Source organism: Tursiops truncatus, chromosome 4 (assembly GCF_011762595.2).
Source record: "Tursiops truncatus isolate mTurTru1 chromosome 4, mTurTru1.mat.Y, whole genome shotgun sequence".
Taxonomy (NCBI): domain Eukaryota; kingdom Metazoa; phylum Chordata; class Mammalia; order Artiodactyla; family Delphinidae; genus Tursiops; species Tursiops truncatus.
The window spans coordinates 78777007-78794969 of record NC_047037.1 but is presented as its reverse complement, the minus strand read 5'-3'; the positions used below and the strand labels follow the sequence as shown (position 1 = coordinate 78794969).

At 40.1% G+C, this 17963-nt stretch overlaps 1 protein-coding gene across 1 annotated transcript in view; it reads right to left on the bottom strand.

Annotated features, from left to right (window-relative positions):
• The window catches only part of TMEM39A (transmembrane protein 39A), a 30473-nt gene extending 13110 nt beyond the window's left edge, over positions 1–17363 (bottom strand). The window contains exons 1-4 of the mRNA XM_004320464.4: positions 17070–17363; positions 15509–15695; positions 6888–7110; positions 1506–1589 (exon numbers count right to left, since the gene is read on the bottom strand). Coding sequence (XP_004320512.2) covers positions 1506–1589; positions 6888–7110; positions 15509–15621 — 420 coding nt within the window. The 5' untranslated portion in view covers positions 15622–15695; positions 17070–17363. The remainder of the gene's footprint in view (positions 1–1505; positions 1590–6887; positions 7111–15508; positions 15696–17069) is intronic.
• Between the last annotated feature and the right edge of the window lie 600 nt (positions 17364–17963).

Genomic DNA, 17963 nt, shown 5'->3' with positions numbered 1-17963 from the left:
CAGTGTTTCTATTTTTCCTTGAATCCTCCCCCCAATCTGTTTGCTGAATTAATGTTTAATAAATTACTGAAACTTCAAAAAATAATCAGATCTTCTTTGACAAATCCCTATATAAATGTTTCTTTTTTGATTTTTGCAAATATGAAAATAATGCATGATCATTACTTCTAGTTCTTTACATCACAGCTGTTCAAATATTCTTCTTTAATCCCAGATCTTTAAAACTGATTAAATATAGTAAGAAAACATACTTGTCTAAACATGAAGCTCTGCAATGTCATTTTCTTTCAAACTGAACTAGGAAGGAATGAGTGAAATGCAGGGGAAAATGACAGATTCTTATAATCTCTAAAATAGCAGTGTCAGAACTCAGAAAAACAATTTTCTGGAGTCAACAGCACATGGGAAAGGAGAAGGAGTTTTTCAGGTCCCTCCTGTATATCCATTTCTTAGTTTACCCAACATTATACATAGCATATATAATATATACACAATATATACTATTTGTGTAGTTACTTATAAATGCAAAGAAGCAGTTGAATTAATACTACGGCCTGGGCCTTGAACTGTAGAGTAGGCTCAAGCTGTTCTCAGCCCAGCAGGACAGAGTTGCATATCACTCCCCTGATACATACCTCATGCCAATGTACCTCATGTGCCAAAGTCAAGGGAAGGCATCTAAGCCACTGGAATTACTCCATTGCCTCCATTCTCAAATGTTTAGGATTAGTAATAAATTTAAGTTTAATATTTGTCTTTCTTGGTTGGGCAGCCTCATAAAGACATCATAAGGACCTCAAAAAGAGGTCTTATTTGTCTTGGTTGCCACTGTATCCCCAGGACCTTGTGTAGTATCTGTCACATATAGGTAGCACAAGAGCTTGGGGTTTGGAATAAGGCAAAAATGATGAATACATTCAAGCTCGGCTGCCCTGGTGACACTGGGATGAGTGTGACGAGGAAAAGAGTATGTTGCTATTGGAGAGTAAATAACAGGAGATCCTAACCTAAGGAGGGTCAAGATTAGTCCTATGCAAGTGTGGATGCTGTCATTTTAAAATTCTAAGTTTTAGTAAACTCAAACAAATGTCTCTTGCTAGCAACTCCACAAATGGTATATAAATAATTTCAAATGAATGTTACATGAAACAATGTTTTAGATGCAACTCTTTATTTACATACATACAACTCTTCTTAACAATAGTTACCTAAAATCCATCCTATTTTTACTGCAACTATCAAAATTAGAAAGATTGTACTGGAGAACTCAGAAGCTAGAACTAAGTTCCTATTGGACAAATGAGATTTCTAACAGTTGAATTAGTATATCACACTTGAATTTTAAATATACTGTAAGAAAACCTTTTAAAAAGAACTAGCACAATTCATGTAAGAGTAAAGAAATTAATTTATAATTGCATTCAAATTATACTTGGACATTTCACATTTTCAACCTCTAACTAGCTCTAGCTACAAGTGATAGAATACAGTGAATGAGCTGTTACCTCTGAGATGAGGGCCCATACAAGCCTCCTCGCAAGCATCACTGTGATGAATGCTGCCAGGTGGTAATCAATGAGATGAAAATTCTGTAAGAGAAACAAATAACTGTATCAGAAAGAAATATGTGTATCCAGTTGGAACTACTACATGAAGAGGTTTGCCCCCTCAAAAGACTGTCCTATATCATCTTACACTTACAGACCACAGGAATTTGAGGGACCTTGAAGAGACTACCTACCTTCTACTTCTTTCAGGACAAACTGCTTTAACTTTTCAAACACTATTTTAAACTATCTGGAATGTAACCTTCTCCTTTTTTGCAAGTTTACTGTATTAGAAGGAAAAGATTACAGTTTTGGGTTAACAAGTGATAACCTGCAGAATTATGGCAAGAATAATTATCTAAAATGCCATATTTATAATGAGTGTCAAATTTAAATTCCCAGGCTTCAAGAGTCACTGCTGTTGGTCTCTCTTTATGAAAGCTTATATTAATCCAATTGGGCATCTACTAATCTAAACTCCCTAATCACTGATACATCAATACATTCAGTCTTTTCCCCTTAGCTTGATTTAAAAACATGTCTTATATTTGATCTCTTCTTCTTATAAAATGATAGCATTACCTAGATGCTGTGTATGGTTCCTTTTAGTTCTAAGTCTGTATATATAACTGTGATAATAAACAAAATGAAAAATCAATAGCAAAAAGAAAGTTGCGATGTATTTTCATTTTGATGGTCAGAAGGTCTGTAAGTTTCCACAGTCCTCCTTCAAGAATTTCTAAACTTATTCAATAAATATGAACTAGACACCCACAGCGTGCCATGTAGTCTTCTAGATACTGAGGATACAATGCTGAAGAATGATACACAAGATTCCTGCTCTCCTGGATCTTACTTTTTACTGCAGTGTGAGAGAGAAAGGGGATGGCAGAGATTACTAGTTGTTTCTTCTGCCATCACACAATTTAACTGGACACTGACTCCTAGCTGACTAAAGGTTCATTTCTCAGCCTCCCTTGCAATAACTACTTGCGGCTAAGGGACACGAGGGAAAGTCATGTGTGTGACTTCCAAGCCATGCCCTTAAAGGAAAGAGCTGTCTCTTTCTCCTTTCCTCCTTCCTGCCAGCTGCATGTGATGACAGGAGTTGGAGCCTTTGGACCATGGTGTCTGAAAGAAGCACATTGCGGGTGGCAGAGCAACAGATACGAAGAGTTGCCACACTGGCCTTATATCACCTACCTACTTTTTATACAATAGGGAAATAAACATCTGTTCTGTTTTAGACATCCTGTTACAGCAGTTAAACCCACATCTTTAATAATAAGTTGCTTAAGGGGGGAGGGCAATGACAATAAACAAACTAACAAGCAAAAGCATTTCAAATAGTTATGCTGCTGGTAAGAAATAAAACAATAATGACTGGGAAGGGAAGTGCAGAACCAATTTAAATTGGTGCTTAGGGAGGATATCTCTGAGAAAGTGGCACTTGGGCTGACAGCTGAATGACAAAAAAGCACAAGCCATGACAAGATCTGGGGGCAGAGAGCTCCAGGCAGAGGAAAAAGTAATCACACAGGCTCTAAGGCAGGGAAATATATGCCTGGTATGTCTGAAAATCAGCAAGAAGGCTGGAATGAGGTAATGAGCAATAAAAGATTGAGTTTATATATTTTTTCCTATGGGGAAGTCATAAGAGTGTTTTAGGCAAAGGGTGCCATGATTCTATTTGTATTTTAAAATTATCATGCTGATTGCTGTGTGGAAAATACACTGTATTGGGGAAAGATCAGTTAAGAAGCTATTGCTTTCAATTCAGATGAGAAAACATGATCGACTGAACAGGGTCAGTAGTGATGGAGTGGCCAGATTTGGGATACATTTTAAAGGTAAAGCAGTCAGATTATCAAAAGAGTGGCTTACCATTCCTCAGACCATTTCCTTTTCCCTGTCTCTCTTTAAGTGTTTGGATTCTAACAATTATTTATCCCCTCTTAGTTTTGAGACTCCTCCCTGCTCATCCTACTCCTTCAAAATAATGGAAGCAAATACACTACAGCCCCTAGCTAATGTCTGGGGGTCTTATGTATCACCAATCCATCTAAGACATTTTTTATATCGAAAAATTTAAGTGCCTAACGTACCTCATTGTTAAGCAAATTTTGTTATATTCTAAATCATTGAAAACTAGTAATCTACTTACGATTAACTCTTTATAAACCAGAATATTTGATTAATCAAAGTGCTCCACTCCTGAATATTCTGAATAACTTATTACACCACTTTTAGCTTTTATGTTTCTTAGGGTTAAGACTCACTCAGCTAATTATGTGATAGCTAGGATGAAACTAACATATTCAGGTGCCCACATTTTCTTTTTGATAATTATTAAGATCTTGAAAATGAAAACAGAAAACCATATATATAAATCTGACAAATTTCTGAGTCAGGCATGCCTAACAGAAGAAAACTTAAAAGAGACAAACCACTAGTTAAGACATAAGTCCCTTGGTGACCATCCCAGTCAAGCTGCCACCTGCCATGCTTGAATACCTTCAGTGGTGGGAAGCAATTAGGTCTGTAGCAGTCCATTCATCTTTAACAGCTCACTGATGCAGGCCCTCAGATTCATAGGCTAAAATCTTATTTGCTATTCCACATATGTTACTCTTAGCTCCACAATTCAATTTTAAGCTTTGTGTGATCAAGGATTATGTGTGGCAGATAAGTTAGCCAGTCCACATGGTAACCTCCTTTAAGTGTGCCTTCTTCTACTGTAGAGACCGGAAAGCTAAAAACTACATTTCCGAACTTTCCTGTAACTAAAGTTACTAGATTTGATTTAATGTCTGCCAATCACATAAACTGAGTAAAGTGGGGAGAGGGGCAGGGTAAAAGGCACCCATTCTTGGTGGTATGAGTCAGGCAAAGGAAGCATAACTCTGGAGTCAGCAGCCATAGCAGCACTGGCTCCCTCCATTTCAAGGCAACATTTATAAGGGACTTTCACAAGAACTCCTGTCAGAAATGGTTGACTGGGAAAAGAGCTCTTTGATTACCTTAAAATTCAGTAAGTGAGAAGTTTCCATGGGATGTCAAAGTGAAAACAGTATAACAGAACTAACCAATGGTACTCATGGAGTAAACACAGAATAAATACAGGAAGCATAGCAGATAGGTCTGAATTTGAGTGTTAACTTTGTCACATGTGATTTTAAGCCAGTTTCATAACTTCTAGGTCTTATATTTCTCACTTATAAAATGAGAGTCTTAGAGTAGTACCTACCTGTTTTTAGAAAGAATAAATGAGATAATACTTGCAAATAACATAGTAAATATTTTAGCAAGTATTTGCCAATGTCATTGTTAAGATACTGGGGTATTTACTTATAAAACTATACAGCTGATGACCATCATCAAAAAATCTAGAAACAATAAATGCTGGAGAGGGTGTGGAGAAAAGGGAACACTCTTGCACTGCTGGTGGGAATGTGAATTGGTACAGCCACTATGGAGAACAGTATGGAGGTTCCTCAAAAAACTACAAATAGAACTACCATATAACCCAGCAATCCCACTACTGGGCATATACCCTGAGAAAACCATAATTCAAAAAGAGTCATGTACCAAAATGTTCACTGCAGCTCTATTTACAATAGCCCGGAGATGGAAACAACCTAAGTGTCCATCATCGGATGAATGGATAAAGAAGATGTGGCACATACATACAATGGAATATTACACAGCCATAAAAAAAAACGAAATTGAGTTACTTGTAGTGGGGTGGATGGACCCAGAGTCTGTCATACAGAGTAAAGTAAGTCAGGAAGAGAAGGACAAATACAGTATGCTAACACATATATATGGAATCAAAGGGAAAAAAAAATGTCATGAAGAACCTAGGGGTAAGATAGGAATAAAGACACAGACCTACTAGAGAATGGACTTGAGGATATGGGGAGGGGGAAGGGTAAGCTGGGACAAAGTGAGAGAGTGGCATGGACATATATACACTACCAAGTGTAAAATAGATAGCTAGTGGGAAGCAGCCGCATAGCACAGGGAGATCAGCTCGGTGCTTTATGACCACCCAGAGGGGTGGGATAGGGAGGGTGGGAGGGAGGGAGACGCAAGAGGGAAGAGATATGGGAACATATGTGTATGTATAACTGATTCACTTTGTTAAAGCAGCAACTAACACACCATTGTAAAGCAATCATACTCCAATAAAGATGAAAAAAAAAAAACAAACAATACAGCTGGAAGAAGCCTTAAAGATATCTAATCCAACCTCATTTTACAATACCATGGCCAAAGAAGGATTTAAAATAAAAATGTTTATTCCCTTCTCATACTATCTTGAATATTTTGGTCCACATTTCCTTTCTATGTTCACCAGGCCAGGGAGGTTTTCTAATCATTTATAAGTGTCAGACACATACAATCTACCCAGGACAATAATCTTCTTTCTCCTGGAGCATATCTCCACTATCCATCAAAATCTGCCATTGCTGACCACTTACCTACTAGGTCACCTGACTATCCTGAACTGTTATTTTATATACCTATCTGTGGAGAACCCTCTGTGCATCAAGATTACCACAGCACACTAAATAACTGGAAAGAGTTATAACTGCTGATGTACTTCAGCAGAGATGGCTAGTTCTTATCTCATTTTATTTTGGTAACAGAACCCAATTTTACTCAGGGTAACAATGAACCCAGCTAAGGTACTATATTGTCCAACCTCCCTTACAGTTAGGAGTGGGTACTTGTGAAAATGATGTGAGCCTGTCCTATAAGAAATTCTCCTTTATGCTTCCCTACGTTCTTTCCCCTTTCTGGAGAACAGGGACAGACCACAGCCACCTTGGAGGCCACATGCTAGAAGATGGCAGAGTCTCCATCGGCCTGGGTCCCCTGCCAATGGAAGTGTGCTACTCTTGCCAACCAGGACAACTGCCTCAGACTGTTACATGTTTGAGGCATTATACAATTTGCGGTTTATTTGTTACAGAAGCTATCACTATCCTCACATAGCCATCAAAAGGATAAAGTTCCTGGAATATAATCATACTTGCACCTTAAACTTTCAACAAATTTAACATGGTGTACAGAAAGCTAAATATTAAAACCCTTCTGTGATATGTTTATAATAAATTACTTAAATGTTTTCTGCATTTTCATTTATATTTTTACTACTTCTGGTTATGGACCAAAGCCAGATATTTAACAATCTTATGACATTATATTCTGAAGGTAATCTGTGCTTTAATATAAAAACATTTGATTCCAAGAAAAATAATTTCTACACATAAGTTTTCCTACTAGTTTCTTGGCTAAGTAACATGAAGAACTTAAAGGCCTGTTAAGACTTACCAATGAAGTACAAGAGGCAGGATGATTATAAGGATACCACCACACTGTTTTATAGATGTTGATGTACTGAATGAACAGAGCAACCAGCAAGTAGATGAAAAAGAGAAATTCAAAGAGCAGGCTCCCATCCACAGGCAAATCAGGAATTTGGCAATGACGAACAGGACCTGGGGTGATTAAGGCTGTGATAGGTGGGACCGGAAGGCCAATAGCACTACCATTCCTAAAAAGAGAAAATTATGGTTAATTCAAATGGTGACATCTTTCAGTGTCAAAGAGCACAAAAGGGTTCTGCTTCCTTTTTCACCTACACTTTAACTGTTGGCCTTCCTCAAGACTCTATTCTGGGACCTTTTGCTCATCTCTTTCCCCTCTGTACACTCTCTCTCCATAATGTAATACATGGTCATGGCTTCCATTATCTCCTACATGCTGAAAACTAAAATTTCTCTCCAAATAGCTCACCGCTGCATTTTAGATCCATGATATCAAGTTGTCTACTGGACATCTCTGTGGTTCTCCTCCTACAATCCTGACCCTAGTCCACGGCCCACCCAGTTAGCTGCCCAAATCAGAAACCTGGGAGTCATATTAGGAATTTTCTTCTCTAAATCATATATACTCCACTTTATAAATTTTTTTCCAAACTGCACTCTCCTCTCTAAACCCACTGCCTAAGTTCAAGGAGTTACCATTTTTCACTTGAACTACTGACGTAATCCCTCTAAATTCAACTCTACTTTGACCAAATCCTCCAACCGGCCTTCAAAGATCTTTCTAAAGTGAAACTGATAGTGGACTCTCTTGCCTAAAACTCTTTAGTGGCTCTCCACTAATAGCATAATATCCAAAAATGTTTAGTCTGTCCTATGATGCCCTCTGCTTAACAGACTACTCTCATCTCTTATCACTCCTCCACATGCACCCTATATACTACCCATGCTATTTGCTATCTGTGAATATACATGCTATTCCTTTGTATACACCATTCTTTTTACCAGCAATGCCCTCCACAATCACCTTCCTTAAAGTTTCACATACACATTTACAGACAAAATCCTTCAAGACTTTTAAAATGATCAAACATATCCTCTAAAAGCTTACTCTTACTCAATCAAAACTGATTCATCTCTCCTCTGTGCCACTATTATACCTAAACTCTGCCTTTATTGCACTTTTCATACTGTTATACAGTTTTTTTCATTATACTGTTGTATAATTTTTTTGCATACATCTTTTTGTCTATCAGATCATAATCTCAAGGACAGAGACAGTACTTTTCCTGGTTCAATGCAAATACATACCTTTAGGTTGAGGAGACAGCAGACCAATACAGTCATTAAAAAGAGGGAGATCTCTTAAAATACAAATTAAAATGTAGAGATTTTAATCCCTATCTTCTTCTTGTTCTTTCTTCTAAGTGCTTTTGTAAGTCACAAATAGCTGGGCTATCTAAAATGGTAAGATGAGGGACTTCCCTGGTGGTCCAGTGATAAAGACTCCACACTCCCAATGCAGGGGGCCCGGGTTCAATACCTAGTCAGGGAACTAGAACCCGCATGATGCACCTAAAAGATCCTGCATGCTGCAACTAAAGATCCCACACACAGCAACTGTGTGCCACAACTAAGACCTGGAGCAGCCAAATAAATAAAATGATAAGATGAGGGTAAGGAATAAAATTTCCCATTGTTTATATGCCTGTGAATAGAGATCTAAGGGTCTACTATTGCTAATAGAATAAGGAAAAGACGCTTGGTTTGGTTATTTCCAAAGAAGATTCTAGAGAAGGAACAATATTACTGTTACCATTCTACTCTAAAATTTTCAAATATAGAATTCTACCATTAATATGTGACATTTACAGTACTTTAAGTGACTCATGGGAATATGAACTCTGCTCATTCTGAACAGTTAAGAATACCACGGCAGAGGGCTTCCCTGGTGGCGCAGTGGTTGAGTCTGCCTGCCGATGCAGGGGACATGAGTTCGTGCCCCGGTCTGGGAAGATCCCACATGCTGCAGAGCTGCTGGGCCCGTGAGCCATGGCCGCTGAGCCTGCATGTCCAGAGCCTGTGCTCCGCAACAGGAGAGGCCCGCGTACCGCAAAAAAAAAAAAAAAAAAAAGAATACCATGGCAGAAACTCAGAAGAACTAGAAGGGAAGAACAGGGATGGGGGGAGAGTCAGAAAAAATTATAAAAATTTCTTCCCCTCATTCTCAGGAGTACACTCCAATAGAACAAGCTTACCAAGGAGCAGGTTGTGATCTACCAGTAGGTCTCAAAACCTTACTTGCTCAATCATAAACCAATCATTAATACACCACTATCCTCTGATCTGTTCTGGGAGAAGGGCCACAGCACTGCACAACTCCAGGAGGTATTTTTCACACAGAATACAACATGAAAGGTGCCCTCTGGAGTTGTTCAAGTTGGTGAACTTGGAGAGAATTAATGCCAGCAGCCATTCTATTCCCTCACTCCATTTAATCATAAAATATGGAAACAAAAAATTCTGATGAGGAGCCTCTACTCTAGGATAAACTAAACATTCTCTAGAGCAAATAAAATTTCTTATTCCTCTTTAGTCAGAAGTACATGCTAAAATATCTGTTATGATTTAAAGGTTTTTATAGAATTTTCCTAAGTAAAGCAGACTAATTCTGCTGTTAACAAAGTTAATAACACTCTGGGCTTCAAGAAAAATATTAAAAACAAAATACAAAAGATCTATATTTGTGGAACTACCATATGATCCAGCAATCCCACTCCTGGGCATATATCCAGAGAAAACCATAATCCAAAAGGGTACCTGCATCCCAATGTTCACTGCAGCACTGTTTACAATAGCCAAGACATGGAAGCAACCTAAACGTCCATTAACAGATGAATGGATAGAAAAGATGTGGTACATATATACAATGAATATTACTCAGCCATAAAAAAGAATGAAATAATGCCATTTGCAGCAGCGTGGATGGACCTAGAGATTGTCATACTAAGTGAAGTAAGTCAGACTCAGAAAGACAAATATCATATGATATTGCTTATATGTGGAATCTAAAAAAAGGTACAAATGAACTTATTTACAAAACAGAAATAGAGTCACAAATGTAGAAAACAAACTTATGGTTACCAGGGGAAAGGAAGTGGAGGGGTAAATTGGGATTGGGATTGACATATACACACCACTATATATAAAACAGATAACTAATAAGGACCTACTGCACAACACAGGGAACTCTACTCAGTACTCTATAATGACCTATATGGGAAAAGAGTGGATATATGTGTATGTATAACTGACTCACTTTGCTGTGCAGCAGAAACTAACACAACATTGTAAATCAACTGTCCTCCAATAAAAATTAAAAAAAAAAAAAAAAAAAAGGATGCCCTCAATCCTCCTCCCCCATACTTGGAAAAGCGCTGCTCTTCTGTACGCCCATTAAATTCTGTGCCTAGTTCCCTTATCACACTTATCATTCATACAGTATTGAAATATTCTCTCCCCTGGTAGGCAGTAAACCACGTGTAATCAGAAATCAAGATGTTAGGGAACTACTGACCGAAACAACTCACCTTGGCCAGACACAATAACTGCTTGCATGAGTTATCTCGTAACAGGAGATCCCAATAAGGAACATGGTGCTGCTGCTGAAAACTAACTGGGAGAATTTGGGAGGGGCCAAAAGGAGGGAGGAGATGCCAGCCCATAATATGTCCTGCCAAGCTCCCAGAAACCCTCATGCTAGAATCCATCTTGGCTGAGAGATACGTGCGTCACCAGGAAGTACCGAGTCAGACCAAATATGGCACAAGCAAGATGACTGGCCAGAGACAACCCAGAAAGCTAACCCCATTACCATAAAACCTGAGACTGCGAGCCAAGTAGCAGAGCAGTTTTCCTGGGTTCCCTTACCCTGCTGCTCTCTGTCCAGGTGCCCCTTCCAAATAAAGTCTTTTGCTTTGTCAGTTAAAAAAAAAAAATCTGTTATTTGTGATAGCCTATACAGCCTTAGCTATTATACTTCAAGCCAAAAGACAAAGAGACAAACATCAAATATAGTGATCCAGAGAATCAGTTGGAAAGAGGAAAGTAATTCTATATGTTAAAAGTTTGAGAGGAGATATGATCAAAGATCTTATAACCAAAAAAAAAAAAAAAAGAGCTAAAATAAATAGACTTGGTCAGTACATCTCAGAAAATTAATTACGGAGGTATCATTTAAGAAAAATTAAAAGTATTGTTCCTAGGGCTTCCCTGGTGGCGCACTGGTTAAGAATCCGCTTGCCAATGCAGGAGACATGGGTTCGATCCCTGGGCCAGGAAGATCCCACATGCCGCAGAGCAACTAAGCCCGTGTGCCACAACTACTGAGTCTGTGCTCTAGAGCCTGCAAGCCACAACTACTGAGCCTACGTGCCACAACTACTGAAGTCCATGCACCTAGAGCCCATGCTCCACAACAAGAGAAGCCACTGCGATGAGAAGCCTGCGCACCGCAACGAAGAGTAGTCCCTATTCGCCACAACTAGAGAAAGCCTGCATGCAGCAACAAAGACCCAACACAAACAAAAATAAAATAAATTAAAAAAAAAAAGTATTGTTCCTCTGAAAGAATATAAAACAGATTCAAGAAGAGCAAAGTGACACAAATGTTTGAGATACAATGTGGGAGAGTTCCAGTCCCAGATATCCCACTAACCAGTTGTGGTTTTTGAGAAAGTAACTTTATATCCCTGAGCCTCAGTTTCTTCATCTATAATACAAGGGTTGGAAAAGATTCTCTTCAAAGAACTCTTCTCAATGCTATCACTGAATATTCTCTTTCAAACTGTCTTGCAGGTCCCCAAGACCATGCCTAAGCCTGATGATTCACTAGGAGGACTCACAGGACTGCGCATATAGTCATGTTCATGGCTTCGATGTATAACAGCAAAAGAATACAAATCAAAACTAGCAGATAGGGGCTTCTCTGGTGGCGCAGTGGTTGAGAGTCCGCCTGCCGATTTAGGGGACATGGGTTCGTGCCCCGGCCCAGGAAGATCCCACATGCCGCGGAGTGGCTAGGCCCGTGAGCCATGGCCGCTGAGCCTGCGCTTCCGGAGCCTGTGCTCTGCAACGGGAGAGGCCACAACAGTGAGACGCCCGCGTACCGCAAAAAAAAAAACCCAAAAAACTAGCAGATGGAAAAGGTACCAGGCAAAGTCCAGAGGAAACCAGGTGCAGACTTCCAAGAGTCCCTTCTCAGTGGAGTCATACAGGATGCACTTAACTCCTTCAGCAACTAGTTATGACAACATGTGTGAAGTGCTGTCTACCAGGGAGCTTCATTAGAGACTGAGCAGGCAAGGTTTTTTACTGGAGACTAGCCACGTAAATACTCTTTACCTAGCACTACCAAAATTCCAGACTCCCAAAAGGAAAGCAGATGATCAGCATAACAATCCTTAGAAAGGACTGCATAGGAGGCTGGCATCTGGGAACCTGACTGGTAAACAGTCCCCTCCACTGATACAAAAGCTTCCCTAAATAATAAGAGTGGCTCACTGTGCCTAAACTATTTGTGCAAACAATATGAATTATGGTGAACCCTGCTTTGTCCTTGTATGCAGGGAAGAGTTAACATAGCAGACCTAAGACTGGCTTTTACGGAGCTAGCAAGCAGCACATTTTAGGTAAGCAAACGGATAAAGCAAGAAAAATTTAAAGGAATAAAAAAGAACTAAAAGGGATAGAGAAAGCAGTGATCATTCGGACATGCTCAGGTGGTATTATTAACTAAGCATACAAGAACAAAACAAAGAAAAAAATCACTCTTAGTCCTTCTCAAATAAGATTCTCCCTCAACTAAGAACTCTCTAAAAACTCAGCAGTTCACAGTATATCCTCCTTCTTTAGATGGCAATCATCTAAGCACATAGTCCCAAGAACAAGTCCCTGCTCCCCACAGGTAGAAAGCAGGACAGGATGGATTTCAATTCTGATTGTGTCACCAAACTACCTCTTTGACATTCTCAAGTTTAACTTCAAACAGGTCACAAACACCTAACAAACAGGGGCAAATGCTCTCTTCTTCTGCTGATTTCTGTCTTGCAGAATCAAGTATAATATCCAAAATTACATCACACTTAAGCAATTGTCTATTTATCTCTTCAATACTCTACAGACACTCCAGAAATGAGTTCTCTGCATCTGGACATCGTCTTTCTTTATACACATCCTTCCTAAAATCATATTCTAGGCTATCTAACACTGGTTTTATCCACACTTTTTATACCCTTTCCCCAGGTCTTGTAAAACAACCTGTTCTAGGCTGCTTCTTTCCCATCAAGAAACAAATATAGGACTGTCTGTCTTCTTCCAAAATAACCCCTATAGGTAAAAATGTCACAAAATAATCCCTCATAATAGCTTTAGTGACTTTTCAAAACATGGGCAACTATTATTTTTCACTTTATTCTAATCTGTTGAAAAATAAGTCCTTCTCCCCACCAACACCATTAATTGCTAAAAAAATATATGTTAAGGGAGGAAAGTTGATGGAGAATGGTAGATCAAGGCAACCATAACTAGAACCTGGAAAGCCAGGATAGAAGAGCTACAAGGAAGACAGATCACATGCTCAGAGCTAAACTCATTTAAGAGCAGAGGTATTTTCTAAATGTTCTTAGTTCTTCCCAGTATTCTATCTGCAGACTTAAGTACATGCAGAACCATCTGAGAATGTGGTTTTCAGCTCTTTTTAAATAGCAGAACAGTTCATATTCCCTCCCCCAAAAGATATTTTACATGGTATCCTAATATTTAAAATACACAGGAGAAAAAGTTAGTCTCATTAAGAGAGGACTGGGAAACCTAAAGCCTAGACTACTAGGCCTGAATGACTTTTTCTCCCTTCTTTGTGCTCCTACAGCAGCCCAAAACACTGAGGAGGGTTTCCATGGGACGGTATGAGAATCTAATCTAATCTAAGAATCTAGGGAAATCCTCAAAGTCAAAGTAAATGAACAAAGAACTACTGGAGGGCTTCCCTGGTGGCGCAGTGGTTGAGAGTCTGCCTGCTGATGCAGGGGACACGGGTTCGTGCGCCGGTCCGGGAGGATCCCACATGCCGCGGGGCTGCTGGGCCTGCGCGTCCGGAGCCTGTGCTCCGCAACGGGAGAGGCCACAGCAGTGAGAGGCCCGCGTACCGCCGAAAAAAAAAAGAACTACTGGAGTTAATACAGAGGCAGAGTTAGAATACTGTAGCTAGCTAGAATCTTAGCTAGGCACAGCTATGATTTTCTACTGCAATTTGAAAGTACTGAATCACTAAACTGATGGTCAGTATATATTAGTAAAATTAAAGCATGAACTTCAAATAGGAAACATCCTTCATCTCAGTATCTATGTTGGATAGTACCTTTCCTCAAGAGCTTTTTCACATAGTCTCAGTTTTTCATTTTTCTTTATTTAAAAAAATAAAACAACACATGCTATTTGTAGAAATTTTGGGAAATTCAGAGTAAAGTTTTTAAAAGTTACTGCAATTTACTACTTCATTTATTTCCAAGCAGAAAGTATTTATTTATGAAGCATAAAGTATTACCGTTTTTAAAATGAGGAAATCCAAAGAACAGGAGAGTAAAAATATTACTCTAGGATAAATTATAAGTACTCTGTATACATATGTAAATATAAAATTTGGATTGAAAATTAGTATAATGAGAATCAGCCTGGAAAGTCCCTTCAAACTGGAATTTCAGGGAGAGCCCCACTGAAATGACAAGACCAGAAATGATTCTGAAGACAGAGTAGAGCTTGGGGTGGAAGGTCAGAAAGAAAGAAGGGCAGGCCAGAAAGAGAAAGTGCACAAATAACATCAGGAGGGCCTGAAAAGACAAGAGTAGTACTGACTGCTAGCTGTGAAAATTAGAATCCAGGCCAGAGAAAACTCTATTCAGGGAGGAAGCAGGAAAAAAAATTATCTTGACCGAACAATCCAGTAAAACCCATCTCTTTCTACTGCTACATGATTGAACCTCCTGATGAAACGAGTTATCCTGGATAATTTTAGAAATAATTCATTCTAACTTTTGAAAATTAGGAATAGAGATAAATTTCCATTAAGGAAATCAAATTCTTTATTCTCGTACAACATGACACAAATCTTAAGATGTTTAGGCTACAGCTGATAGTTTATTCATTTCATTCTGAACAAAATAATTTTTAAGACCCTTGACAGAATATGACAATTTTAGAATCACATGTTAACTGTCTATTTTAATTTACCCTCCCCAAAAAAGAATGCTAGTAAGTAGTTACACCATCATATTCATCTTGAACTGTAATTTATTTCTCTCTTCTTTTAATAGCTGAAAAAAAAGGTGATGACTAGAATTTGGATTATCAGCCATAAGTATGAATCAGCCTGTTTTCACTTTGTGGGCATCACAACTTTCTATCTCCAAAGTATTCTGAAATACTTCGTTTTCAATCTTTAGGGTCAGGATTTCTACTTCAGTGTCAGAAGACAATCTTGATAAACAAATATCTGAATAGTCTGTATTAGTCTTCTGTATTAGCCTTACTGATCATAGGATATTACAAATTACGCAAAGTCTTATTCTTTACCTGTTTCTCAGGCCTGTTCCATTGCCACAGCCCCCACCAACCAAAGTCTGCAAAGAAGGTAAAGCTGAACGGCTTAGCTGCTGCCGACTAGGGCCCCTCCTTCCACCGGGCATGTCCAGGAACCAGTCTGCTTCCAGTGCCACCTGTAGCTGCAACCCAGGTTAACGGTTGTCAGCCTATTTCAACACTGAACAAAAAGAGACATTTAAATATCAGTTTACTATTTTTAAAGTAGGCAGTGTAACAAAACAACCAGAAAAACTGAGTGAGCAGACCTTGTAAAACCAGATTGTCAAACAAATGCTCACAATGTCTATTACCTAGTTTATTCTAATGAAAGGACTACTCAGTCTCCAATGGGTCAGAAGCCTAAATTCTAATCTAAGCTCTGTTTGAAAGATATTACAATCAGGTAGAAATTTACAAGAAACATTGAATATATACATTTCCAGTTCAAAAGTAGTATTTCACAGGGGCTTCCCTGGTGGCGCAGTGGTTGAGAGTCTGCCTGCCGATGCAGGGGACGCGGGTTCGTGCCGCGGTCCGGGAAGATCCCACATGCCGCGGAGCGGCTGGGCCCGTGAGCCATGGCCGCTGAGCCTGCGCGTCCAGAGCCTGTGCTCCGCAACGAGAGAGGCCACGGCAGTGAGAGGCCCGCGTACCGCTAAAAAAAAAAAGTAGTATTTCACAATAAGTCACTTGAAATGCAGAAGAATCAGCACTGTCCAAAATGTTAGGTTTTGTTATCAAGGGAATCTAGATTCTGAGATCAATTCTTATTATGACTTCCTAATATCTGACTTCTTATTATCTGACTTGGAAGCATTTAACCTCTGAGTTTGTTTCCTCATCAGAAAAAAAAGCGTTCCTTGTCCTACAGAGGTGGTTGTCAGGACTGACAAAGATGCGTGAAAGTACATCAGAAGGTCTTTTAACGCTTTAAAAGTAAAACTGTTCAAGTGGTATTCCACATGTTAGAGTGAAAATACTGGAGAGAGCTCAAGTGGATGACTACTCCAGAAAAACTGATGTAAAATCATTTAGAAATTACTGAAACTGCAGGATTAAAAGACAAGTAATACATAAAGACCATCACTGAAAAGAAACTGTTTTTATCAATCTATGGCAAAATCACGGCTCCGCCAATATGGATACCAAAAATCTGTTTCCTAAACAATACAACTTAAAAACTGAAGAACGACACCGTGGAAAAACCCTGGTTTTCAAAACGTTACAGCAGATATCCTCTGTTCCCTATTCCTAACAGCTTTCGGCTGCAGATTAACAAACGCCAGGTGAGACAAAGCATTCAAACCGTTGAATGTAGAGGCAGCTGGTCCTTGCTCAATTAACCAGCAAAGGGAAAGAAAAGTGTGGAGCAAAAAAATTGGGACGGAAGAGGACGAGAGGATGGGGTGGGGAAAGGTGGGCGGCGAGAGGACCACAAACTTCAATAGACTGGCCCCTAAGAGGGGATGACAAAGCGGCCCCCGCCGCGCAACCTGGAGGGCCGAAGCAGGCCAGGGACAATCGGACAGCGCGGCAGCTCGGTAATACTCACGCATGGAGGAGGCCAGGCCAGTGGGGAAGGATCCCTGGGAGGAGGCGGCTTTACAGGCTGGACCCCAGGCAAGAGAACTCCCTGCCCAGGTTGAGGCGCTACAAACCAGTTGCTTGCCCGCGGGCCGTCCCCTCCCGGAGAGTCGAGAAAAAGTGTCCAGGCTTCGCGCTGCCAGACCCAGACACCGAGTCAGTGCCAGAGTCAGAGCCAGAGCTAAAGCTAGAGGCAGAGCCCGACCCCGTCAGCACTCATCCTCAGCCTCCATTACCACGGAGCTGAGCAGACGTGGCAGCGCACAGTGGTGACGTCAGCTCCGCGACGGCCTACCACCCCAGCCGCGAACAGGCCCCGGAACTACACGAGAGCCAGGGAGGGAGGACCGCACCCCGTCTTGCGTGCACCTGCGCAGTGGAACTCGCCTTCTCCGCTGGTGTCGCGGCCCCGCCTTCCCCGCTAGTACTAACCAACGTATTTCCTCCCAAGCTCCAACGACGTGCGGACAACCACGTTAGGGCTTATTCCTGTTATCTCATGGACTCCAAGTAACAACCGTGTTCAAGTTATCAACCCCCTTTTTACAGATGGGGGAGGTTGGGAGACATTACTTGAGCTCAAGTCACTGCTAGGTAAAGGAGATCGAGCCGCGAAGTCGTGCTTCAGCAACAAATCTTGCGCTTATTTTATGTTAAGAAAAGGACTAGGTAGATGGTGGAGTTACAAAAGTGAATATCCCAAAGAGCTCACAGTGTAGTAGAAGAAACAAGACACCAGGAAAACACAGTAATTACAATTTATTACAATAAGTATAACATTAAAAGTATGCCCGAGGGGACTTCCCTGGTGGCACAGTGGTTAAAGAATCCACCTGCCAATGCACGAGACAAGGGTTCGATC